The sequence below is a fragment of the Zingiber officinale genome, chromosome 11A (genome assembly GCF_018446385.1).
Source record: "Zingiber officinale cultivar Zhangliang chromosome 11A, Zo_v1.1, whole genome shotgun sequence".
Taxonomy (NCBI): Eukaryota; Viridiplantae; Streptophyta; class Magnoliopsida; order Zingiberales; family Zingiberaceae; genus Zingiber; species Zingiber officinale.
Genome location: NC_056006.1, coordinates 77,384,246 through 77,410,923, shown reverse-complemented (window position 1 = coordinate 77,410,923; position 26,678 = coordinate 77,384,246). Strand labels below are relative to the sequence as shown.

The 26,678-nt window shown below is 39.4% G+C and overlaps 1 protein-coding gene across 1 annotated transcript; it reads left to right on the top strand.

Annotated features, from left to right (window-relative positions):
- The first annotated feature begins 726 nt into the window (after positions 1-726).
- Positions 727-20,850, top strand: LOC122031484 (protein root UVB sensitive 6-like). Its single transcript, XM_042590595.1, has 4 exons — positions 727-850; positions 9,958-10,316; positions 20,453-20,551; positions 20,675-20,850. Exons 1-4 carry the CDS (start codon positions 727-729, stop codon positions 20,831-20,833), a joined length of 741 nt encoding a protein of 246 aa, XP_042446529.1. The 3' UTR covers positions 20,834-20,850.
- The last annotated feature ends 5,828 nt before the right edge of the window (positions 20,851-26,678 follow it).

Below are 26,678 nucleotides of genomic sequence, written 5' to 3'. Positions count from 1 at the left end.
CGCGCAGCTCTTGCTTCGGACTTGACTATCTTGACATAGCATCACCGAGCGGCCAACTGGTCGCCTTTAACTTCACCCACCTCGTTGTCCACTGAAAACTTGATTTTCTGGTAGAAAGTGAACACCACCACTCAAAACTCATTAAGGATAGATCGGCCTAATATAACATTGTAGGCAGATGATACGCCCTCCATAATGAAGTTTGTGGTCCTTGTTCTCTTGAGTAGCTCCTCTTTGAGTAATATAGCTAGCCGAGCCTAGTCGATCGGCAATACTTCATTGCTTGTGAACCCGTAAAGTGGAGTCGTCATTGGCTACAACTCCCTTCGGTCAATTTACAACTGATCAAACTCCTCCTTGAATATTATATTCACCGAGCTACCTGTATCAACAAAAGTTCGGTAAAGGGTATAGTTAGCGATTATCGCCTGGATGATCAAGACATCGTCGTGAGAAATTTTCACTCCTTCTAAGTCTCGGGGTCGAAGCTAATCTCAAGCCCATCGACCTTCTCCCTACTGCATCCAACAGCATGTATTTCTAGTCGCTGAGCATGCAACTTCCTTGCTAGGTTTGAGTCACCGCTAGTCGGCCCACTGGCGATCATTCCAATCTCTCTTCAAGCGGCATTATTTTGGTTCTCTTCTTCTCAAGCTGAGGGTTGGCTCGGTTCAGCAAAAGCTCGGGCGGGACTTGTGCTATTTCTTCTTTGGGCCCGACGATGGCATGGTTCGATCGTCGTTCTTTCTTCATCCCTTCACCTGGCTGATCGGCGCCTATGCCATCGATCAAGAGATGGTGATCGACTGTGATATCCTCGTGGAGCTAGTCTGCTCGCTATTGGCATCAGGTCGTAGCAGTCGCGCGTGTTGCGTGTCATTGACTGGTGGAAGGAGCAAAACAGTGGCGTCCATGATTTTCCTTTTACAGCTTTTGGGCGACTAACTTCCACATGCTACACGGTGTGTGTTTTTGTCTCTTGGTGTTGCTGTGCTCCTCCTGATCAGAGCCCCTTGGGCGGTTGATGGCTACTAGGTGGTCGCCGTTCAGGCGCTACTGCAGGCTCGGTAGGCGCCTCCTTTCTTCTTGCTGCTTGGGCCTCTTCCACGTTTATGTACTCCACAGATGGTCGAAGTCCTTTGGCAGCCTTCAGATGAATGAGTAGAAGAACTCTCCTTCAGTAAGCCCCTAGTCCACCTGGTTGAAGCGCTTGATGTAGGCCCTCAATGCCTCCTTGGGTCCATGCTTTAATGCGAATTGGTTAACGCTCGTCTTCTAATAGTGGTAGTTGCTGATGAAGTTATGTAAGAATGTTGCTCAAAAGTTTTTGAAGCTATGAATTGATCCACTCGATAATCTCTTGAACCAGTGTTACGCCGATCCGGAGAGGATCATGAGGAAGACCCGACACTAAAGACCCGACACTTCACCCCGTCGGTATACTGATGAAGTGTGGCCGTGCTATCAAACTTAGTCAAATGGTCATTAGGATCGGTCATTCCATTGTACTCCCTGATCGTCAAGGGGTGTAGTGCTTTGGCAGAGGGTCATCCAAGATCCCTCAAGAGAATTATTGATTGATCCGCTCAGGCGAATCATCATTCCTTGGTGCTTTCCCTTTTCACGGATCTCTAACGGGTGCATCGTCCGAAGAGGATTCTCGTTCCCTATCTGCTCAGCCTAGCTCCTTTGATGGAGTATGGAATAGTGCCCGATGGAAGGGGATCGACGCATTGGGCGCGTATCTGTACGAGTCGGTCAGCTTCTTACTCTGTCCCCGAATGAGTACATGATCTGCTCAGTCTCCATATCTGCCTTGATGACCCTCTACTGAGGTTGCAGACTCTTGTTCCTAGCGCTCAGCCAGTGCCTATGGCCGTTGCTCCACCATTTTTGCCACTCAAGCTTGTATTAGCATATCAATCTCCTTTGTCAAAGTCACCATGGTGAATCATCCAGCATCCTTCATCTTCACATTTCAGATGCAGGCTATGTTCCCACAGATGGCGCCAATATGATCTTATTTGAAAATCGTGGAGATGGCTGACTAGGGATGTGGCTGTCATGTTGACTGGGTGTAGACCTCGCTCTGCTCTGCAAGCACAAGAAATGTCAATGTCAAGCCAGGGAAGGGGTCCCCAGCGTTGGCACTCTGACACTCAAGTCAGCCACCGGGAAGAGGAAAAATATGAAGCAAGAGTAGACACTAGCATGAATAGTGAATAATGTGTACCTCTACCGGTGTATGGACTCCCCTTTATATAGTGCCCTGGTGGGCGATGTGCACGCTTCTTGAGACATAGACACATTCTTCAATTGGTCATGGACACGTTCTTCCATTTGTCCTATGAAATGACCTATCAGGAAAGTACCTATGACACCATATCTTAACAGGGCATGCATATCCCTGACAAGACAGTAGAAACTTCTATCGTACGATCCACCTATTGAGCATGTCTTGTATCAACGACGCTATCTCCTAGAAGGATACATCAGTGATCCATCTACTCAGCCAAGCAGGATAGCCGCTTGACTAAGTACTCCTCTGCTTGGACGGACTTGGCTACTTCTCTGTGTGCTAACAAGTCTCGATGGTTTGTTTTCACCCGACTGAGCTAATGCTCCGGTCGTCTGCATGCTCCTTCGCTTCATGATGACCGTCTAGTGATCTTGACTAAACAGGCACTTTGCTTGGACCGACCCTTTGTCGGCCGGGCAATACACGCCCGATCGACCACTATAGGAGAGATCCGCTCGACTTCTCTACCGTTAACCTCCTTGACTTTGACCTCCACATCTGTTGCTATCTCCGTCGTTTTATCGACACTTAGTTGCCTCCCTTTATCACCGCATCATACACCAAACACAATAAGTCTCAGATGTATAATTATGTTTTCACATATCTAGGGTTTTCATGGCTTCTTCAATCATTAAACTAAGTTTAACGACTACTCCGTCAGGAAGATGAAGATATTTTTGCCTGTGATGTCTATACATAGAAGTAGAGAAATGTAAAATCCCTTGGTTATATAATTTTTAGAGATTTAAAGTATTTAATTGCTCATTTGAAAAGATGGTTAAATCCTTATCAACATCAATGATCTCTTCTAAACGATGAGGACCTAATGAGAAAGTACTGTTTCGTTTGGTTAACAAATCTAGCCAAGAAGTTGTGTTGGCTTCTATGGATCTTAGAGTGAGGACTAATAAATATTTTAGTTTTTGTGAGACTCATTAGGTTTAGGTTGGTTATAAGTTGAAAATTTTGAAGTGATAGATGGAGTTTTAGGAAGTGATTTTTCTAAAGCTTAAGTCAGGTGCAGGAAAGTAGGAGTTCTCTCAAATTTGGATCTACGGGGAGTATGCGGTTGAGCCATGTCCATCGGCATCAGAAATGAATCAATCTTGTTAGATAGTCGAAACTCTTTTTGGTAATATTTTTCTAGTCTATACTGAAATTGAGTCCTGGACATGGGGATTATATTCTGATGCCTAACCACTGATGCTAACGAATCAATGACCTTCTGGGGAATAGTTGATTATTTGCATCTCGGACTCGTGTAATTTGGCGTCGATGACATGCCCCGTAGTTTCCTCAAAACTGGATAACGAGAATGTCTGCGTCCAAATTAAATCAATTGTGATGTTTACCAAACACAAAAACTAATGATAGTACAATAATTCAGGAAAGCGTTGAGCAAGGTGGCGGCGTTGAACATGAATGGAATTGAAACAAGTGCAGTTTCCGAATATAATGAGTGTTTACAAGTCAAGGTCAATGCTAAACGTGTGACATGACGGGTCAAGCTCATGAAGACAGTAGTAGATAGGGTATGGCTGCATCCATGATTTATTTAGAAGTTATTGTACGGGAATTGAGAGGTGGATATCAGTTCCGTCAATCATGTCAACAATAAATAGGTGGTCTGACTCAATAGAGTTTAATACGGTGAGATGGATTTTATCTCATTTATATTTTTTATAAATCTATTTGATTATCAAGATATTTTTTAAATAATAAACATATATATTTTTTTTATTATTATCAATTTAATTCTACCAATCGCCAAGTTACTTTTTGATTAACACACCCCTTATATCTACAAATAAAAGTTTTAAGATACATATGAAGCTAATTTTTTTTCTTAAAATAATATTATCCTGTCTAAGCACGTAAGGCGGTTTTTTTTTATAATCTAAATATTCAACTTTTCAAATATATTAATTTTAGACTCCACTAAAATTTTTTATAAATCATCAGAATTAATCAAAAAGTATAAACTACGAATCATTCTGTAATCATCCATCTAGGATGTTCTTTCCACCATAAAAAATTAATTTACAGTATGTCATAACTGTGGAAGCATGTTATCATTGTACCTAGCATTTAAGATGAACTTTAGATGTCTTAAAATTAATTGTGAAAGCATGTTACCATTGTACCTAGTATTTAAGGTGAACTTTAGATGTTTTAAAATTAATTGTGGAAGCATGTTACCATTGTAGCATTTAAGGTGAATTTTAGATGTCTTAAAATTAATTGTGGAAGCATGTTACCATTGTACCTAGCATTTAGGGTGAACTTTAGAACTTTAGAAGTCTTAAAAAAAAAAAAACGCTCAACATAAGATTTTATAACTTAAAATTGACTAGAGTTGTTCCTTATTGTTTTTAGGGATTAAAGATTATCAAAAAGATGAAGAGCACTCTTAAGTAGTGAAAAGACATGAATAATTATTTAATAAATTAAATTAATCAAATTTTAATTTAATTAATCAAATGATAAATTAATATTACAACCTTGAATGGATTAATCTTTTTATTAATAAAATAATCTTTTAATTAGTCAATTAATATATTTATTAATGAATTCTTCTGTAGTCAAATTTTAAAAATTAATTTTTATTTCACATTCCTGGATGGTTTCCTGCAGAACATTCATGCATCATTCATGCATAACAAGTTAGCGTCCGTGTTTTCACATATGACTCAACTCATGTGCGAGCTAAAATTTTTATTTAATCATATTAAATCAATCCTTCATTACTCAAATAATTTTAAATATTAATTTCTCATTCACTTAAAATATTAGTTTACGACGATCTACTCACAAAATAGTTATCCTATCTCTATTTAATTTATTGATTACGAAAATTAATTTTTCAACCATCTCCTACATAAATAAAAATTATAAATAAGTTTCAAGTCTCAAATAAGAGTTTCAACCGAGAGAGGTAATTTATGACTTTGAATCTTCTATAGTGGAATACAATCAAATTTACTTGGTTACACTACAAAAAAATAATAATTTAGGGACGAAAGTTTGGGACAAAAAATTTTCGTCCCAAAATCGCAACAATTTTGGCAACAAAAAAAAAATTTGATCCAAATTAGAAACGAAATCTGCAACAAACATTTTCGTCGCATATTTCCAACGAATATTATTTTCGTTGCAAAATTCGTCCCAAAATCTGGGACGAATCTAGAATTCGTCCCAGATTTTGGAACGAATCCAGGATTCGTCCCAGATTTTGGGACGAATCCAGGATTCGTCCCAGATTTTGGGACGAATCTAGGATTCGTCCCAGATTTTGGGACGAATCCAGGATTCATCCCAGATTTAAGAAAAATAAAAAATAAAAGACAAATCATTTGGAAGGCCTAAATATGGGTCTAACGATCTCAGAATTTTATGAAACAAGTTTCTATGAGTTTCTAATTTTCTCATGATCTTAAAAATATCTCCATCCATAATTTTAACCTCATATATTTAGTAGGGTGATTTTTTAACCCGAAGTTGACCTAATTCATAATAAAAAATTCACCGCTTTTATATAGTATGTTAAAATTATGGATGAAGATATTTCTAAGATCATGAGAAAATTAGAAATCCATAGAAACTTGTTTCATAGAATTCCGAGATCGTTAGGTCCATATTTAAGCCTTCCAAAATAAATTTTCTTTTATTTTTTATTTTTCTTAAATTTGGGACGAATCCTGGATTCGTCCCAAATTCTGGGACGAATCCTGGATTCGTCCCAAATTCTGGGATGAACTTCTGGATTCGTCCCAGATTTAGGGACGAATCCAAGATTCGTCCCAAATTTAAGAAAAATAAAAAATAAAATAAAAATCATTCGGAAGGCCTAAATATGTACCTAACGATCTCGGAATTTTATGAAACAAGTTTCTATGGGTTCCTAATTTTTTCATGATCTTAAAAATATCCTAAATCTAAATTTTAACTTAATATATTGAGTGTGGTGATTTTTTAACATGAATATGACCTAATTCGTAATAAAAAATTTACCGCACTGAATATAATATATTAAAATTATGGATGAGGATATTTTTAAGATCACGAGAAAATTAGAAACCCAAAAAAACTTGTTTCATAAAATTCCGAGATCGTTAGGTCCATATTAGGCCTTCCGAATGATTTTTATTTTATTTTTTATTTTTCTTAAATCTGGGACGAATCCAGGATTCGTCCCAAATTTTGGGACGAACTTTGGGACGAATCCTGGATTCGTCCCAGATTTAAGAAAAATTAAAAAGAAAATAAAAATATTTCGGAAGGGCTAAATATGGACCTAACGATCTCCGAATTTCATGAAACAAGTTTCTATGGGTTCTTAATTTTCTCGTGATCTTAAAAATATCCTAAATCTAAATTTTAACCTAATATATTGAGTGTGGTGATTTTTTAACATGAATATGACCTAATTCGTAATAAAAAATTTACCGCACTTAATATAATATGTTAAAATTATGGATGAGGATATTTTTAAGATCATGAGAAAATTAGAACCCGTAGAAACTTGTTTCATGAAATTCCGAGATCGTTAGGTCCATATTTAGTGAAACATAGATAGTTTAGTATTAATTAAGCTATGTTAGCGTTTAAGGCATGTTTGAATATGTGTTTAAAACTTAAAATATAGGTCTACAGAAGTCAGAATTTCATGAAACAAGAGTTTATAAGTTTCTAACTTCCCCTTAATCATAAATATATCCTCATCCTTAATTTTAAAATAATATATTGAGTTTCGTGTTTTTTTTTACCTGAATTAGGTCAAATTCGGGTTAAAAAATCACCACACTAAATATATGAGATTAAAATTATGGATGAGGATATTTTTAAGATCATGAGAAAATTAGAAACCCAAAAAAACTTGTTTCATGAAATTCCGAGATCGTCAGGTCCATATTTAGGCCTTCCGAATAATTTTTATTTTAATTTTAATTTTTCTTAAATCTGGGACGAATCCAGGATTCGTCCCAAAATTTGGGACAAATCCTGGATTCGTCCCAAAATCAGGGACGAATCCAGAAATTCATCCCAAAATTTGGGACGAATCCTGGATTCGTCCCAGATTTAAGAAAAATTAAAATAAAAATAAAAATCATTCGGAAGGCCTAAATATGGACCTAACAATCTCTGAATTTTATGAAATAAGTTTCTTTGGGTTCCTAATTTTCTCATGATCTTAAAAATATTCTAAATCTAAATTTTAACCTAATATATTGAGTATGGTGATTTTTTAACATGAATATGACCTAATTCATAATAAAAAATTTACCGAACTGAATATAATATATTAAAATTATGGATGAGGATATTTTTAAGATCACGAGAAAATTAGGAACCCATACAAACTTATTTCATGAAATTCGGAGATCGTTAGGTCCATATTTAGGCCTTCTGAATGATTTTTATTTTCTTTTTAATTTTTCTTAAATCTGGGACGAATCCAGGATTCGTCCCAAAATTCGTCCCAAAATCAGGGAAGAATCCTGGATTCGTCCCAGATTTAAGAAAAATTAAAAAGAAAATAAAAATCATTCGGAAGGGCTAAATATGGACCTAACGATCTCCGAATTTCATGAAACAAGTTTCTATAGGTTCCTAATTTTCTCGTGATCTTAAAAATATCCTAAATCTAATTTTTAACCTAATATATTGAGTGTGGTGATTTTTTAACATGAATATGACCTAATTCATAATAAAAAATTTACCGCACTTAATATAATATGTTAAAATTATGGATGAGGATATTTTTAAGATCATGAGAAAATTAGAACCCGTAGAAACTTGTTTCATGAAATTCCGAGATCGTTAGGTCCATATTTAGTGAAACATAGATAGTTTAGTATTAATTAAGCTATGTTAGCGTTTAAGGCATGTTTGAATATGTGTTTAAAACTTAAAATATAGGTCTACAGAAGTCAGAATTTCATGAAACAAGAGTTTATAAGTTTCTAACTTCCCCTTAATCATAAATATATTCTCATCCTTAATTTTAAAATAATATATTGAGTTTCGTGTTTTTTTTTACCTGAATTAGGTCAAATTCGGGTTAAAAAATCACCACACTAAATATATGAGATTAAAATTATGGATGAGGATATTTTTAAGATCATGAGAAAATTAGGAACCCAAAGAAACTTATTTCATGAAATTCCGAGATCGTTAGATCAATATTTAGGCCTTCCGAATGACTTTTATTTTTATTTTAATTTTTCTTAAATCTGGGACGAATCCATGATTCGTCCCAAACTTTGGGACGAATCCTGGATTCGTCCCAAAATCAGGGACGAATCCTGGATTCGTCCCAAAATCAGGGACGAATCCGTATTCGAACATGCGTTAAACGCTAAAATATTAATTAAAATTAAAATATCTATGTTTCACTAAATATGGACCTAACGATCTCGGAATTTCATGAAACAAGTTTCTTTGGGTTCCTAATTTTCTCATGATCTTAAAAATATCCTAAATCTAAATTTTAACCTAATATATTGAGTGTGGTGATTTTTTAACATGAATATGACCTAATTCGTAATAAAAAATTTACCGCACTGAATATAATATATTAAAATTATGGATGAGGATATTTTTAGGATCATGAGAAAATTAGGAACCCAAAGAAACTTGTTTCATGAAATTCCGAGATTGTTAGGTCCATATTTAGGCCTTCCGAATGACTTTTATTTTAATTTTAATTTTTCTTAAATCTGGGACGAAACCTGGATTCGTCCCAAAATCAGGGACGAATCCAGGAATTCGTCCCAAAATTTGGGACAAATCCTGGATTCGTCCCAGATTTAAAAAAAATTAAAATTAAAATAAAAATCATTCGGAAGGCCTAAATATGGACTTAACGATCTCCGAATTTCATGAAACAAGTTTCTATGGGTTTCTAATTTTCTCGTGATCTTAAAAATATCCTAAATCTAAATTTTAACCTAATATATTGAGTGTGGTGATTTTTTAACATGAATATGACCTAATTCGTAATAAAAAATTTACCGCACTTAATATAATATGTTAAAATTATGGATGAGGATATTTTTAAGATCACAAGAAAATTAGGAACCCGTAGAAACTTGTTTCATGAAATTCCGAGATCGTTAGGTCCATATTTAGTGAAACATAGATAGTTTAGTATTAATTAAATATGTTAGCGTTTAAGGCATGTTTGAATATGTGTTTAAAACTTAAAATATTAGTCTACAGATGTCAGAATTTTATGAAACAAGAGTCTATAAGTTTCTAACTTCCCCTTAATCATAAATATATCATCATCCTTAATTTTAAAATAATATATTGAGTTTCGTATTTTTTTTTTACCTGAATTAGGTCAAATTCGGGTTAAAAAATCACTACACTAAATATATGAGATTAAAATTATGGATGAGGATATTTTTAAGATCATGAGAAAATTAGGAACCCAAAGAAACTTGTTTCATGAAATTCCGAGATCGTTAGATCAATATTTAGGCCTTCCGAATGATTTTATTTTAATTTTAATTTTTCTTAAACCTGGGACGAATCCAGGATTCGTCCCAAAATCAGGGACGAATCCAGGAATTCGTCCCCAAAATCGCCGGTGACACAACCGAGGCGACCCCTCTACTCTCGCCCTCTAAATCCCCCCTTCCTCACTCTTCTAGCGCCCAATCCGCCGCCTCGATCTGACCATGGCTCCGGTTCCATTGAAGCCCTCGCCCAGCCTCGAGGCCCGCGACATCGTCCGCGACGCCGTCTGCGCCAACTTGTCGCCACCCTCGCCTCACCCACCGCTCTGCCGCTGCGGGACGACCGGATCCAGACCGAGGTCAAGTTCGGGGCGACAGTCGACCCTAGCCTCGACCTCACCCTCGCCGCGCTCAGGGTCCTCTGCTGCGAGGAGATCGACGGGAGGAGGTGGAGTTATGTGCTGGACGACGTGGAATGCCCGCCCGGAACTAAGGCGCGGAAGGGACCGTCTCTGCGCGCCGTCCCGATGCAGAGCCCCGTGGATCCCTTGGAGGTGACATCTCTGAGCATTCTTTTGCTTCAATTCGTCTCTGCATTGATTTTAATCTCTGTCACGCCCCAGAGGAGTCCCTGTCCGAAGAAATTTCGGCAGCATCTCCCCTGTACGACGGACAATCTGAAACTTTCTACAATCAAATTGTGTCAGATTAATACATGAACTTGATACCTAACCATGTAATCTATATTTATTCTAATAACAATGCTCTTACTTCTATCCAAAACTCACCAAGAAACAGTGGGACAGTATTGATTCCAGCAACAAGCTACAGTTTTTCCTCGAATCTGGCCGGAAGTGACGATATCCCTGCACAACTCAGTTTGGTTGGCAGATTTAGCAAGGATAACACCCTACTACTAAATCCAAATATACAAGGAAAATCTACCTCCAAATCCGGCCACCGGTAATCCCAATTCAGCACTATCACAGTAAACGTACGTGACTGAATTGACAAAAGGGGAGAGATGTGCCACCGAACTCGAGCCCTAGATCAAATCTGCACTGCTCGGAATGAAAGAGGTGCCGGCGGCAGTAATCGAAGGCGCTCGGCTAGGGCAGAAGCTCTGCTCGACGATCGGAGGGAAAGCTCTAGGGCTGAGGAAGGCCGGCGGCAGCGCTGCTCCGGGCGGAGGGAGAGGCGATCGGCGCTGTGCCAAGACGCGGCAGAGAGGAAGAAGGGCACAGAGAAATCGGACTTGGGAGAAAGGAGGAAGCTGACCGGCCCTGCTCTGTCACGCCCCAGAGGAGTCCCTGTCCGAAGAAATTTCGGCAGCATCTCCCCTGTACGACGGACAATCTGAAACTTTCTACATACATAAATACCTCAGCCACAGGCGGCTGGAATAAAAACAGTAAATAAAATCAATCACCACGCAGTTTATATAAGTATTCAGCCTCTGGCTGCCACGACCACGCAGTTAATAAAATAGTAAACAAAACAATAAAACTCTGACTCGAAATCCACCCTACTCCACTACACTCGTAAAGCTCAAAACCGACGAACCCACCTCTTCTGCCGTCCAGGCAGGCATATAGTAGAATAAAATCCAAATCATATCAAAGGTCCATCAAACGAAAGGATTCCATACAATATCCATATGAAAAATCCAAAACAAGACTAAAACAAAGTCTGATAGAGAATAAAAAAAAACTAAAATAAAATAACAACTCAACCCAGCAGAGGACTAGCACTACGTGCTGTGGGGACTAGCGACTGGAACTCCCTCCGACAACATCAACTGAAAATAACAACAATGGAGGCGGGTGAGTCCAACACTCAGCAGTACAATTGATATGCAAAGTAAAGAAATAACACCTAGCACTAATCATGCGTCTCGATAAAGATAAAGGTAACTACAAACCAAAGAAGACAGGAGAGAATCTGTACTAACAAGGACCCGGTAGAAAGGTATAGAAGACCTGTATGCATGTCAATCAAGGTATCCAAGCAATGTGCAGCATATAAGTGCAACAAACACAAACACAAAAAATGCATCATGCATATGATGCCAATGTCATGGTCACCCCTGACGCCAGTCACAAGACAGGACAAGTGGCACGCTCCAGCCGCCACTACTCATGAGTGATCGAGTGGACGGATGCTGACACATACTTCTACCCCAAATCATAAATGGGGAGCGAATGCTCTCAACTCGTGAGGGATCTCTAACGTGCTCTGCACACACACTACCCCGAGCGGATCAACGAGCGGAAGAGTCAAACCGACGTGCTACCACGCTATATCTCGCTACCCATGAGCGTCACAACGGAGCACCGAACAGTGATGAAACTGGCAATGTGCTCGACAATAATGGAGCAATCTATCGCACAGCATGCGATCATGCAAATGGTGCATGTCACTAAACATGGTAATATACTAATCCAACCTCTGGACATATCATAATGTGCACAAAAGCGAATGAATCATATCAAGATATACTGATCAATAAGGTATCAAACCTAGGTCCTGAACATGTGAAACGTGGTTATATCACTACCCATGAGCATGATAGATCAGGTACAAGACCAATACGAGATGCAATCAAACAATCAATCAAACAGGTAACATGTATTGGGCAGTGACTAACCGAAGTAAATAGGGAACACAATTAATGCAACATATTATTTTCATTACTAAGCATATCAAAGACAATAAGTCAAAAGTAAGAGATACTCGTCTCGCGTCAAAGTCCTGTGTCCATATTTAATTTAGTTAATTCTATCATGCCTTCATTAACTAAACCAAATCATAATTTCATTATTCAATTAGAGTTAACTCACTAACCCTAACCCTTTCCACAACTACAATGGATTAGGTATCTCCAATTATCTAAAAATTCTGGAAAATTCCCTTATTAATATTCGTCATTTTTCCAGTATTTTACATTCTCCCCCACTAATAAAAATTTGGTCCCCAAATTTCAATATCTACCATCAGCAAGTACAAACAACATACATAGTGTATAAATGCTGAACGGTAAATAAATCACATACCTCAAGTGAAAAGATGGGGATATCGAGCTCGGATAGTATCCTCGAGCTCCCAAGTAGCCTCCTCGTCCGAGTGATGCTGCCATCCGACTTTAACCAGCCGGATAGTCTTGTTCCGCAACTGACGCTCTTTCCGGTCGAGAATCCGTACCGGAACCTCCTCATATGTAATGTCAGGCTGAACTGGAACTGGGATATCTGCCAGCACATGCGTCGGATCGGGTACATATCTCCTCAGCATGGATACATGAAATACATCGTGCACGCCTGACAGGGACGGTGGTAGTGCCAGTCGGTAAGCTACTGCTCCGATCCTCTCCAAGATCTCGAAGGGACCAATGTACCGCGGAGCTAGCTTACCTCTGAGGCCAAATCTCTTCACCCCTTTCGTGGGTGAAACTCGTAGAAATACATGGTCGCCAACAGAGAACTCTAGTGGTCTGCGTCTCCGATCAGCATAACTCTTCTGACGATCCTGCGCCTCTGACATCCTCCGTCTGATAGTACGGACCAACTCTGCATCCTGCTGAACTCTATGAGGTCCCAACAACTGAGCCTCTCCAACCTCATCCCAAAGGACGGGTGTCCGACAAGGTCTACCATACAACGCCTCGAACGGTGCCATCTGGATAGCCGAATGGAAGCTGTTGTTGTAGGCAAACTCTACTAATGGCAGATGGTCCTCCCAACTGCCTCCGAAATCCATAACACATGACCTCAGCAGGTCCTCTAAAGTCTGAATGGTCCGCTCTGACTGTCCATCTGTCTGTGGATGGAAAGTTGTACTGAAACGGAGCTGTGTGCCCAAGGCCTGCTGCAGACTCTGCCAGAAACGAGACGTAAACCGTGGATCTCTATCCGAAATGATACTCAACGGAACACCATGTAGTCTGATAATCTCCCGACAATACAGATCTGCCAATCGATCCAGGGGATCAGTCCTCCGAATCGCTAAGAAGTGCGCGGATTTGGTTAATCGATCAACGATTACCCAAATCGCGTCATGGCCTCGTCGTGTCCTCGGCAACCCTACCACAAAGTCCATGGTAATGTGATCCCACTTCCACTCAGGAATAGGAATCCGCTGAAGTAACCCTGCAGGTCTCTGGTGTTCAGCCTTCACCTGCTGACAGACAAGACATCTAGCTACGAAATCCGCGATGTCTTTCTTCATACTGTTCCACCAATAGGAACGCCTCAAGTCTCGATACATACGGGTCCCACCTGGATGGATCGCAAATCGAGAACGGTGTGCCTCCTGTAATAGCTCCTGTAAGACCGGATGAGACTGAGGTACGCATAATCTGCCTCGGAAGTATATAACACCCTCCTCGTCTCGTGTGAACTCGGTCTGCTGCCCGGAAGCTATCTGACTGCTAATAAACTGCAAATGCTGATCACTGGCCTGTGCCTCTCGGATCCTCGTCCTGATCGACGACTGAGCAACCATGGTAACAAGAATACCCTGCTCTGTCGGTCCCTGCTCCTCAAGATCTAACTCCGAGAAACTCTGAATCAAGTCCGTGACTGAAGTCCGGTGGCAAGCCAAAGTCCCTCTGGACTTCCTGCTGAGTGCATCTGCAACCACATTAGCTTTCCCCGGGTGGTAGCTAATGGTACAATCGTAGTCCTTCAGGAACTCCATCCATCTCCTCTGTCGGAGATTAAGCTCCTTCTGAGTAAAAATGTATTTGAGACTCTTATGATCAGTGAGAATCTCAAATGTGATACCGTATAAATGATGTCGCCATAACTTCAGAGCAAAGATGATGGCAGCTAACTCCAAGTCATGAACTGGGTAGTTCTTCTCATGCTCCTTCAACTGACGAGAAGCATAAGAGACTACTCTGCCGTGCTGCATCAGAACAGCGCCCAAACCCTGTAGAGACGCGTCGGTGTAAAGTACAAATCCATCCTCTCCAGAAGGTAAAACCAAAACTGGAGCCGACACTAATCTCCGCTTCAGCTCCTGAAAGCTGGTCTCGCAATCCTCGGACCATATGAATTTCACGCCTTTCCGGGTAAGACGTGTCAGTGGCATAGCAATACGCGAGAAACCCTCAACAAAACGTCGGTAATATCCAGCCAATCCTAAATGCTGGGATCTCTGAAGGCGACTTCTTGCTCCCAACCGGTGATGACCTCGATCTTCGAGGATCAACCGAAATACCTCTAGAAACCACGTGTCCCAAAAACCCAACTGAGGATAGCGAATGCACACTTGCTGAACTTCACGTACAGTTGATGTCGTCGAAGAATCTCCAAGATGCGAAGATAAGATGCTGTGCATGCTCCTCCTCGGAACGAGAGTAGACCAATATGTCATCAATGAAAACGATAACAAACTGATCCAGATACTCCAGAAAGATGCGGTTCATCAAATCCATAAACACGGCTGGAGCATTGGTAAGCCCAAATGGCATTACCAAAAACTCATAATGACCGTATCCGGTACGGAAAGTCATCTTCTGGATATCGGAATCTCGACTCTCCTGATGATATCCGGATCGCAGATCAATCTTAGAATACACTGAAGTACCTCTGAGCTGATCAAACAAATCCTCGATCCGTGGTAATGGATATTTATTTCGATGGTCACTGAATTCCCCGTAGTCAATACATAACCTCATGGTGCCGCCTTTCTTCTTGACAAATAGAATTGGAGAACCCCATGGTGAAACGCTAGGGCGAATGAATCCTCTGTCTAAAGCTCACGGAGTTGAACCTTCACTCGTTCAACTCTTTTGGTGCCATACGATACGGAGCTTGATGTCGGCTGCGGTTCCGGAATCACTCAATAGCGAACTCCACGCCTTCCGAGGCAAACTGCAGCTCCTCCGAAATACATCCGGGTACTCCGAGACACAGAACGCGTCGAGAGGCTGAACTACTATCCTCTCGTCGCATCGATCAACGATAACAGAAAACCATGACAGTGAGAGCCAACTCCTGGAATCGCGAAATAATCGAGATGCCTCCTCGATGCAGTGAAACTCCACGAGGGTTGGTTCGAAGGCTGGAAGGTGACCACCCTCGTCGGCAATCAACGGTAGCATGATATATTGAGACACCAATCCATGCCAAGAATGATATCAAACTCGACCATCTCCAATACTAGAAGATCTACCGTAAGTACCATGTTGCCAAAGTCTAACGGCAACCTCTCGATCTCTGGTGACGTCTAAAGTATCACCGGACGGTAAAGAGAGTCAATAATCGCGAACCTAACTGAGAGGGTAATCTACCAATCTCCGCATAAAGGTACGGATATAAAAGAATGCGAACTACCAAGATCAATCAAAATATCGGTGAAGAATGCATAAATGAAAATCGTCACGGAAAACGGATCCGTCGGCCCTGAGCATCCTCTCTGTAATAGCATGAACTCGTCCGGCCTCTCGGCGAGGAGGAGGAGGGCTGCGGGCAGGCGGTCGCCAGTGGTCCGGATAATGAGCCGAGAAGACCGAGAGGATGGTGACTGACTCGCCGATGTCTCGAGTTCGACATCGCCCGAGTCGGATAATAAGGTCCGTGCATAACTGGGTGCTACAGGCACCGAGTACTCGCCCAAGCATGCCAAATGCCGCGGAGCTGCTCCCTGCCGACGCTGTGAGGGTGTGAATCTCCGCCCTCCTCGTCGAGACATTGACCGACTAGACCCCTCTCGCCTCGACCCTCAGAGCCGTGGTGTGCCGAGCCTTCACCGACAATCTCGGCTCTGGTGCCCAGGCGGTTGCAATAAAACAAACCGATTGCTCAGTGCAGTAAGTGATGTGGTCTCGAACCACATCGGAAACACGAGTATCACCGGAAGGTGGTTGCTTCTTGGAAAAACCGGGCGTCACGAAGAAGACCGCCGATTTAGAGGCCTTACGAGGCGCCCAAGTACCTCGACCTAACCGTCATCGCGCCTCTGAGGTCGCTCTGCGCCTGTCACGTGGATCTCGGACAGTCGCCCAGTATGCTTTCTTTCCTGTCGGATATGCTGTGAGCTAACTCTATCATCAAAGCTCGATTCAATGCATCGAGTAAGATGTAATCCCTAATCCGGCAAGTTTATACATGCAGATAACCATCCAATCCTGAATAAACTGCATCATGCGAGTTCTCCTCCGCAACTAACTCGACAAAACGAGCCAACCGGAGGAATTCAAGATATACTCGGTCACAGGGCGATTATTCGCCTCGACTCATAAAATCTGCTCGAGAGCCATCCGATAGGGTGGAAAGAAACGGCTCTCAAAAGCCTCTCGAACTCGGTCCATGTAGACGCTAAGCCAATAATAAACAATGAGAAATCCACGCATTTGCTTCATCCGTAAATGATAGGCATACTGCTTTCTCCCACGAGCAAGCCATATAAAAGAAAGTCCGCTCCATAGTCTCTATCCACGACAAAGCCATACTCGGATCGAGATCTCCGCGGAAAAGAGTGAAACGAGTCTTCATCGACTCGGCGATTGGAATCCTAGCTCGTGCAAATGCACAATATCGATGATCCGTGTGACGGTACCGCAGGAACCGATGGAAACATGGAGCGAATACTACTGGTGGTACCGGAATAAACCGGAGGAAGAACTCCAGGTCAGATATACGGAGCATAGGCCGTGGTGGTACCGCCTGGGAATAAAAGTGGTGGAATGGTACAGGAAAAGGTACCGCATGTGGTGCAATCTGCCTCTGAGGACCGGGGCACAAAGCATCGGTATAGGATACACAGATCCAAGTGGTGGTGACATCCGAATACGGTGAGAGTGCTGGGAGCAAATGTCGGGTACACCAATGGTACCCCTGATGGTACTGTAAATAAGGTAGGAGTGGATACCGTCGGTGTGTCCAAAGTAGGTATCTCTACAGGAGCTATCGGGATTTGAGAGCCCGATGCTCCCGCTGCATCCTGAGTCTGTCCCTGACTGACAGGCTCACTAACAGTGGGCATCTCTGGCATATCCAGAGATCCCGTGGTCCTCGCACGTGGTCGTCCAGCACCACGTCTCGCAGCAATACGAGTAGATCGTCTCATATCTGTTAAATTAAATTACAGATATCAATACCAATATAACCAACATAAAATAACAACATACCTATTTGCTGTCTGGAGATGTTCCGTCGCTGTCCAGTCCCCAATTTGACCTCAAAATTCCGAACGTACATATCGTCGGAAATCCAAATAAATCCGAAACAGAAATCCGAAACATAACCATATCGAAAATCCGATAATGCCAAGTTTGACTCGCAAACCTGGCTAACCCAAATATCCAGAATACCAACAACCGGTATCCGATAAATCTCCAGAAACCAAAAGCAGGTATCCATAACCTGCTCTGATACCAATAAATTGGTATCAGATAAATCCCGAAAATCCAAAATACGAAACAAAAGATCGTATAACTGTGCTCTGATACCACTAAATTGTCACGCCCCAGAGGAGTCCCTGTCCGAAGAAATTTCGGCAGCATCTCCCCTGTACGACGGACAATCTGAAACTTTCTACATACATAAATACCTCAGCCACAGGCGGCTGGAATAAAAACAGTAAATAAAATCAATCACCACGCAGTTTATATAAGTATTCAGCCTCTGGCTGTCACAACCACGCAGTTAATAAAATAGTAAACAAAACAATAAAACTCTGACTCGAAATCCACCCTACTCCACTACACTCGTAAAGCTCAAAACCGACGAACCCACCTCTTCTGCCGTCCAGGCAGGCATATAGTAGAATAAAATCCAAATCATATCAAAGGTCCATCAAACGAAAGGATTCCATACAATATCCATATGAAAAATCCAAAACAAGACTAAAACAAAGTCTGATAGAGAATAAAAAAAAACTAAAATAAAATAACAACTCAACCCAGCAGAGGACTAGCACTACGTGCTGTGGGGACTAGCGACTGGAACTCCCTCCTGACAGCATCAACCTGAAAATAACAACAATGGAGGCGGGGTGAGTCCAACACTCAGCAGGTACAATTGATATGCAAAGTAAAGAAATAACACCTAGCACTAATCATGCGTACAGTCTCCTGATAAAGATAAAGGTAACTACAAACCGAAGAAGACAGGAGAGAATCTGTACTAACCAGGACCCGGTAAAAGTCAGAAAGGTATAGAAGACCATATGCATGTCAATCAAGGTATCCAAGCAATGTCAGCATATAAGTGCAACAAACACAAACACAAAAGAAATGCATCATGCATATGATGCCAATGTCATGGTCACCCTCGCGCCCACCGACTCACAACAACAGGGGACCGAGTGGGTAGGGTGACAACCGTGCACTCAGCAACACTACTCCCGATGAGTGATCGAGTGGACGGATGCTATCGGAGTACATACGTACTCTACCCCAAATCATAAATGGGGAGCGCAATGCTCTCAACTCCCTACTGTGACGTGCGGGAGGGATCTCTAACGTGCTACACTGGCCACACTACCCAGCGGATCAACGAGCACGAAGAGTCAAGCGACGTGCTACCACGCTATATCTCGCTACCCATGAGCGCAACGGAGCACCGAATGATGGCCGCAATGTGCTCACAATAATGGAGCAATCTATCGCGCACGATGCGATCATGCAAATGGTGCATGTCACTAAACATGGTAATATACTAATCCAACCTCTGGACATATCATAATGTGCACAAAAGCGAATGAATCATATCAAGATATACTGATCAATAAGGTATCAAACCTAGGTCCTGAACATGTGAAACGTGGTTATATCACTACCCATGAGCATGATAGATCAGGTACAAGACCAATACGAGATGCAATCAAACAATCAATCAAACAGGTAACATGTATTGGGCAGTGACTAACCGAAGTAAATAGGGAACACAATTAACGCAACATATTATTTTCATTACTAAGCATATCAAAGACAATAAGTCAAAAGTACCCGCCTCCGATAAAATGGTCCAAATCCTGACTCCGAGATACTCGTCTCGCGTCAAAGTCCTGTGTCCATATTTAATTTAGTTAATTCTATCATGCCTTCATTAACTAAACCAAATCATAATTTCATTATTCAATTAGAGTTAACTCACTAACCCTAACCCTTTCCACAACTACAATGGATTAGGTATCTCCAATTATCTAAAAATTCTGGAAAATTCCCTTATTAATATTCGTCATTTTTCCAGTATTTTACAATCTCTTTTGGTGAAACGAAGCAAGACTATATATGTCTTTTATATGGCACTGTCTCTTGTTCTCTGATGTTCTAAAGAAAGACTCTGCCTTCAGTAGGTTAAGGAAGATGACAGATCATAAATCATTATACTGAAGATGTTTTCAAGGTTGCTTTCCCTAGAAATGTTTGTCAAAACAATATCTTGGCTTTGTAGAAACTAAAATCGGATATTGAACAATATGCATCCTGTGAAATGAGGAAGCTTGCCCTTAGTCTTTCACCATGCTGTCCTAGTTCATTTTTGCCCCCTATAATGTGGATCATCTTGTTCACCTACGTACCTCTGTGATGATCAAGATAAGTTATTTATGCTTAAATTCCTGAACGTATTGTTGATTTTTTTCCTGTGACTCCTAAGGCAAGTGACGACTTATATTTTGTGTATTTAAGATGGCTATTGTAGATCCATGCTGAATTGCTAAAATACGCATTCACACGCAGGAGTTGATGTCATTCGTAAGATCGTATGTAGTGCCTGAAGGTTTTCCTGACAGTGTGACACCTTCTTATGTCCCATATATGAGATGGAGGGCTTTGAAGGTAAATACTAGTTTATCTGAAGTAGTGTGAATCCATTTGTTACTTTATTCTTATAGCAATGAAGGAAATTGTTATTTCTTTTTTGTTTTGAGTTCCTCACTAGTGTTTCTTTTTGTTGTTCAGCATTTCTTTGGTGGAGCCATGGGTGTTTTCACAACACGGACACTGTTAAACTCTGTAGGAGTATCCAAAAATACAGCTGCATCAGGTGCTGTTGCCATCAATTGGATACTCAAGGTAAATTCTTTTTTTTTTCCCAGAAAAATTAGTAGTCTATGTTGAATTCACTTATTGCTTATGTAATGATCTTGACTTAAATAATTATGTTATAGTTGTTTAATTATATAAAGTTAAGTTTAAATAATTATGTTAAAGTTGGCTTTAAATAGTTGTTTAATTGTGCTCCTTCTTTTTGATAAGTTGCTCTTTCTTGTTTTGTCTTCAATGATAATGATGCATAAAAGTTCTGAATTTGATCTATGTACAGTCTCAAAACTATATAGATACATAAAAGTTCTATATTTCATCTAGAATTACATCACACTATTCTAAAATTCTTTACTAGATAACGATGCATCCTCCTACCTTAATATTTTGCAAAGAGTTGTTAAAAATGTGCCAAAGTTATTCATATGAAATTGTCAACTAGTTAACACAATGAAAGGAACAATTATTTTAAACATCCTTTAGTTTACATTAAATACCAACCAAAGACAAAATTATAAATTCAGCAAATTAAAATGAAAAATAAAGTTAACTAAGTGAGAAAATTTGAACCCTAATACCATACTTCACAAGATCTCTCTCTCTTTCTCTCTATATGATGTGCCAATTATATTAGGTTGTATCATAGTTACGATACATGTACTTAGCTTCAAAATAATTCTTATAATTTTATTTACCGTTGCTATGACATGGATGATTCATATCGTTGGTAAATATGACTTTTTTTAGAATTAGGGCTTTTATTAGAATGTTTAAGGAATTTCACATTTATATTTTGTTTCCAATTATTCTTTTTACATGGTCATATCGTATAATATTTATAATCTTTCTTGTTACACATTATCTAGTTTATTTGTTTGTTGTTATGTAGGCAAAGGAGATTTGATGGAGATCAAAGATTTTGTGGCACACGAAGATGACTATATGTATTCTTAGTGTTGTTGGATGGATGATGGACTTATAAAACATTGGGTTGTTGAACTTTGTATCATATTTTCTAGCAGCTTGAACAAGATGGATCTTGTAAACTTTGTTGAAATCTTTATATTTCTTGAATTATGAGTTGATGTGTTGAATGTTAAATTAGGATGTGTTGAATGTTAAATTAGGATGTGTTGAATGCATATTATTTGTTATTTGAATTTGGTTTTTATGTATTTGGATTGTATTGTAGAAATAAAGTGAAGCTGGAAAAAAATATTTGATATAGGGACGAATTTGGCAACGAAAATGATTTGTCCCAATTCTATTTTAATATGAGACAAAATTATTTCGTCCCAGAATTCGTCCCAGATTCTGGGACGAATCCACAAAATTCGTCCCAAATTTCATCCCAGAATTTGGGACGAATTCTGGGACGAAAATTTATCTCAAATTCGTTGCCAGTTTTGCAACAAATTTATTATTCGTTGCAAACTTAGGAACAAAAATGACAACAAAAAAAATTTTGTCACCGAATTTGTCCCCAAATTCGTTGCAATATTAGGGACAAACTTGGCAACAAAATATAATTTGTCACCGAATTCGTCCCTAAATTTGTTGCAAAAATAGAGACAAATTTGGCGGAAACTTTATGTGAATTCGTCCCCAAATTCGTTCCTAAGTTTGCAACAAAAATAATTTTCGTTGCAAATTCGTATACTTTTTTGTAACGAATTTGGGGACGAAAATTTTATTCGTCGCCAAATTCGTCCCCAAATTTGTTCCCAAATTTGCAACAATCCATAATTCGTTCCAAAAGTTGCCATCAACTATTTTGGGACGAAAACATTTTCGTCCCAAATTTTGTCCCAAAAATTTTTGCAACGATTTTTTTTTTTAAAATTCGTCCCCAATTTTGTCCCAAAATGCCTTATTTTTTGTAGTGTTATCCAATAAACTATGTTTTGAAATGTTCAACCGTAGTATAAACCAAAACAATCAAGTCCACACAATAGCCCCTAGGCTTCTACTGGTTCTCTGTTGTATTTATTTTGACCATGAACAATACTTGAGATTAATAAGTAATTACATATTTGAAGTGCAACCCTCACTTCACAATTATATAGGAGATATCTCCTAATAAGAGTATCCTGTAATAGTCCATTATGTCTTCTGCAATATAATATAAATATAATATAAGAATCATTAAGAGTTTTTGCTCACCCTCTTTCCATTTTGTAGGTCACATCTTTTTGTACCTAAGAATGAGTTAGAGCAATTACTCATCGAATTTTATAGTTTAGTTGTCCCTTTTAAACCATAATCTTAAAATCTCCTGTCAGTATAGTTGGATTGTCACTACTCAATTTACATATTGTGTTTTACACTCATTCTTTTAGACATGCAGTATATTTAATCTCTCAACAAACATTTTTAACTAGTGGATTGACATAAGTCTTCATATTTAAAGAAAATTTCATCACTAGGTATCTACTACTTTAAGGCTATTAAGTTTTTGACAATTATTTCAAGACTTATCATTTTACACTAATGCCCTTCTCATAACTTCTTAGATATTATAATGTATCATATCTATTGACACATATTGATGCATTTTATGAAATTAATTCTTTCGGACCTAAACTATGTATTTGCACCTTAGCCAAATACTCTCAGAATTATTAAATCACTCTCATATTTATTAGCTCCATTAGAATGTTCATGACCTTTCACTGACTTGGAGATTTTTTTTAATTTTTATCTCACTAATGCTTGTGGTTTGCCACGAGGAACCCCCCCCCCCCCCCAATTTTTAGGATAATACCATAACTTATTTGTAAGATTGGTGTGCACGTGAGAGGAAGGTGAATCATATGTCTTTTAAAAAAACTATCTTTTTCATTTTAAAATCAAAGTGTATGGTGGAATAAAGCAGAAACAAAAATGAAAAGAACATGAGGAGTTACTTGATTCGAAACCTTCGGTGACTCCTACTCTAAGACCCACGATCCATCGGACCATATCAATAGGAAATCCATTATAAACCTCTTCCAGAACCACCAAAAGAGATAATCGAATACAATAGTAAATTAAGGACAAGTGTAACAATCTACACTTTCCTTTATGTAATAATTAAAAACTTAATTGATAATTTTATTACCCAACACGTAAAGAATATCAAATCGAGTTCGGTGTCAGACAACTTCTCAGCAGTAGTAGAGTGTAGCAGCATCACAACATAGTGGGAGGATGAAGTTAGAGCAGCCGGAAACTCGAAAGATAGCATATAGAAGTTGTGTTGAATGCTTAGACAAGTAGTCCTTTTATTGAGCATTGAGGGCGCCTCCAAGCTCAATGAGGGTGCTTCCAATAGCAAAAAATAATCTTGAAAATTTTGGTATTGATAAGCTCCATAGACTGCACTCTTTATTCGCTCTAGGGAACCTTCCAGGTGCTTCAAGGCCCTTCCGTGCCATGCTCCAGAGTGTGTCCGACCACATGGGAGGCACCTCCGTGCCTTTCAGCGAGCGGTCTTTGGCCAACACTCAAGGGTGCCTTTAGCCAATGCACAAGGGCACCTTTAGTCTATCTAGCGCACCTCTAACAATATTCATCTGTGGCTTAAAATATATTTTTACCCTGTAAAAAAGTGTTAGTCCAAACTATACCCTATAAAACAGAGTTAGCATAATTTATAAGCATTATTAATTAGATCCTGTCTGTCTGAGATTAAGATCTAGTCATGGTCTCAGTTTAGGCATCTAAAATGGACTTAAACTGGACCAACGCCTAAAGTCCTGAATTGGGACTCATTCTTACTAAAACACTCTCCTCTAGTGACTTACCTTACCACGCAGAATCACTTGCCTCCCTTTTAGTCCATCAGATCTTCCCACCAGTTGTCAAGTCGGCAGACCCAACTGGATCTCAGCTAGTTGTCAGGTCTTGCAAACCCAGCCAGACTTCCCACCAGATATCGGATCACTCCTTGACTTATCTGGACTTCTACACCAGCTATCAGGTTCTCTAGACCTAGCTGAATTTCAGCCTAGTGTTAAACCCATCAAGTCCTACACACTTGGTAGAAGGTTAGAACACACCGCACCTAACTTTAATCCATTTTTTATTTATCAAAACTTAGGTTTGATCATTGGTATAAATTACAACAACATTATCAACATAGTGTTTATCATCTCCTTAATGTATAGTTCTCATGTTCCACAACATTGTTAGATTGAGGTGAGTATGATATAGTCGATTAATGGATGTTGTTCTTCCTTAAGAAACATTCCTTGAGCAATATCCTATATTCTCTCTCTTGATCACTGTAGATGATCATGCCTAGTTGAGTGTCCTTGTGTCCTTTGAGAGGAAAGGCAAAGGTTGTAACACCTTCGGTAAAGTTCCCTTGCACAACATAAAACCACAATCTCATTAAGAACCATGCATTCTCATTTAGCCTCTTTATCATGCTCAACCCAAAAGTTATAATCGTATGATCAAATTTTGACTAAAGTTGCATTTGTTCTTTGTTGGTGTTGGGTGCACAACATTTAACCCAGAATTTTTATGTATGATGAATGTTAAAGTTAGGTTAGTTGTGATCTAACCAGTTATGTCAAGTATGCAAGTGCAAGTTACTTAACACGTGGTAAAGTCCTGTTTATGTAAAAGGAAGTGACTAAGTCCTAGTAGATCTAGGTAATTAAAGTCTTAATTAAGTTAGGCATGAGTTAAGTCTTGGTTGGAGGCCTAACAAAAAAAATCCTAACTGGAGGCTAGGTGAATTAAGTTTAAGTGATTAAGGATTGCCAGATAAATTCTTAAATGGAGACTCAGTGAATTAAGTTCAAGTGGTTAAGGCTTGATAGATAAATTTCTATTGGAGGCTAGGTAAATCAAGCCCAAGTAGTTAAGGCTCGGTAGACAAAAGTCCTAGTTGGGTTCTAGGTGAATCAAGTCCAGGTGGAGTTAGTTGTGTAGGGATCTTTTACGAAAAATAACATATATACACAATGGAAAAAGGATCTCTCCAGAGATCCAACCGAATGTAGAATACACGTTTTAATCAAATTATTACCTTTGTTATATGAACGGAATAATCCTTGCAGCACTGATGCTTCAGCAGATCTATGCATGATCAGAATATTTGCGCCTCTACAATATCCACACAAGCAAGTCCCTAAGTTCTTCTCTAAGAACTTCAGAAATTATAGTGCGCTCTCTCTCTCTCTCTCTCTCTTCACATGAAAATAGAAGAATAAGAATGAATAGTCACATGTGACTCATCATCTTGCCAGAAATGATATATACCATGGCAATCCAAGAGACACATACACCTCTTCACCTTCTTGGCATCTTTATGGCTATTTAAGGTAATATTAAAAGAGGAGAAAACACTAACTCTTCAACTTATCCGATGAACTTTTCATCGTCTTCGATGACTCTTCATCTTCTCCGATGACTATTAGTGTTTATCTTAGTGGGCTCTATAGTTAGGTTGGGACTTAATAAGATCCTAAACCAATTTTAGAATTAAGTCTCAAACACATACAATTTTAGTCAAACTAAAATAAATCAATCTTCAAGTCAACATGCTATTTATGTGTGACCCAATAGGTTTTTGTAATGTTGGCAGTATTCCTAAAATCATTTTAGATACATGAGCAATGAGTGGCATTTAGCAATGCATTATTGCTATCCAAGTGATAAAAATGTCAAGATCTAACCTAACCTTTTTGTGTTTATTATTTTATATAACTCAATCCTTCTATTTATGATATCTAGATTGATCTATGAGGCATTAATCGTGTCATCCTCTTATCAATCTTTATGTTTCTTGATCTCTAAGTAAATTCACTTAACCAAATATACTCACTATCTTATATTGACTTATTTGAGTGTGGTCATTCATTTTAGTAGTCCTACTTAATTAAGGAGCTCATAGATATTAGTTCTGTCATATGGAAGGGATAGATTC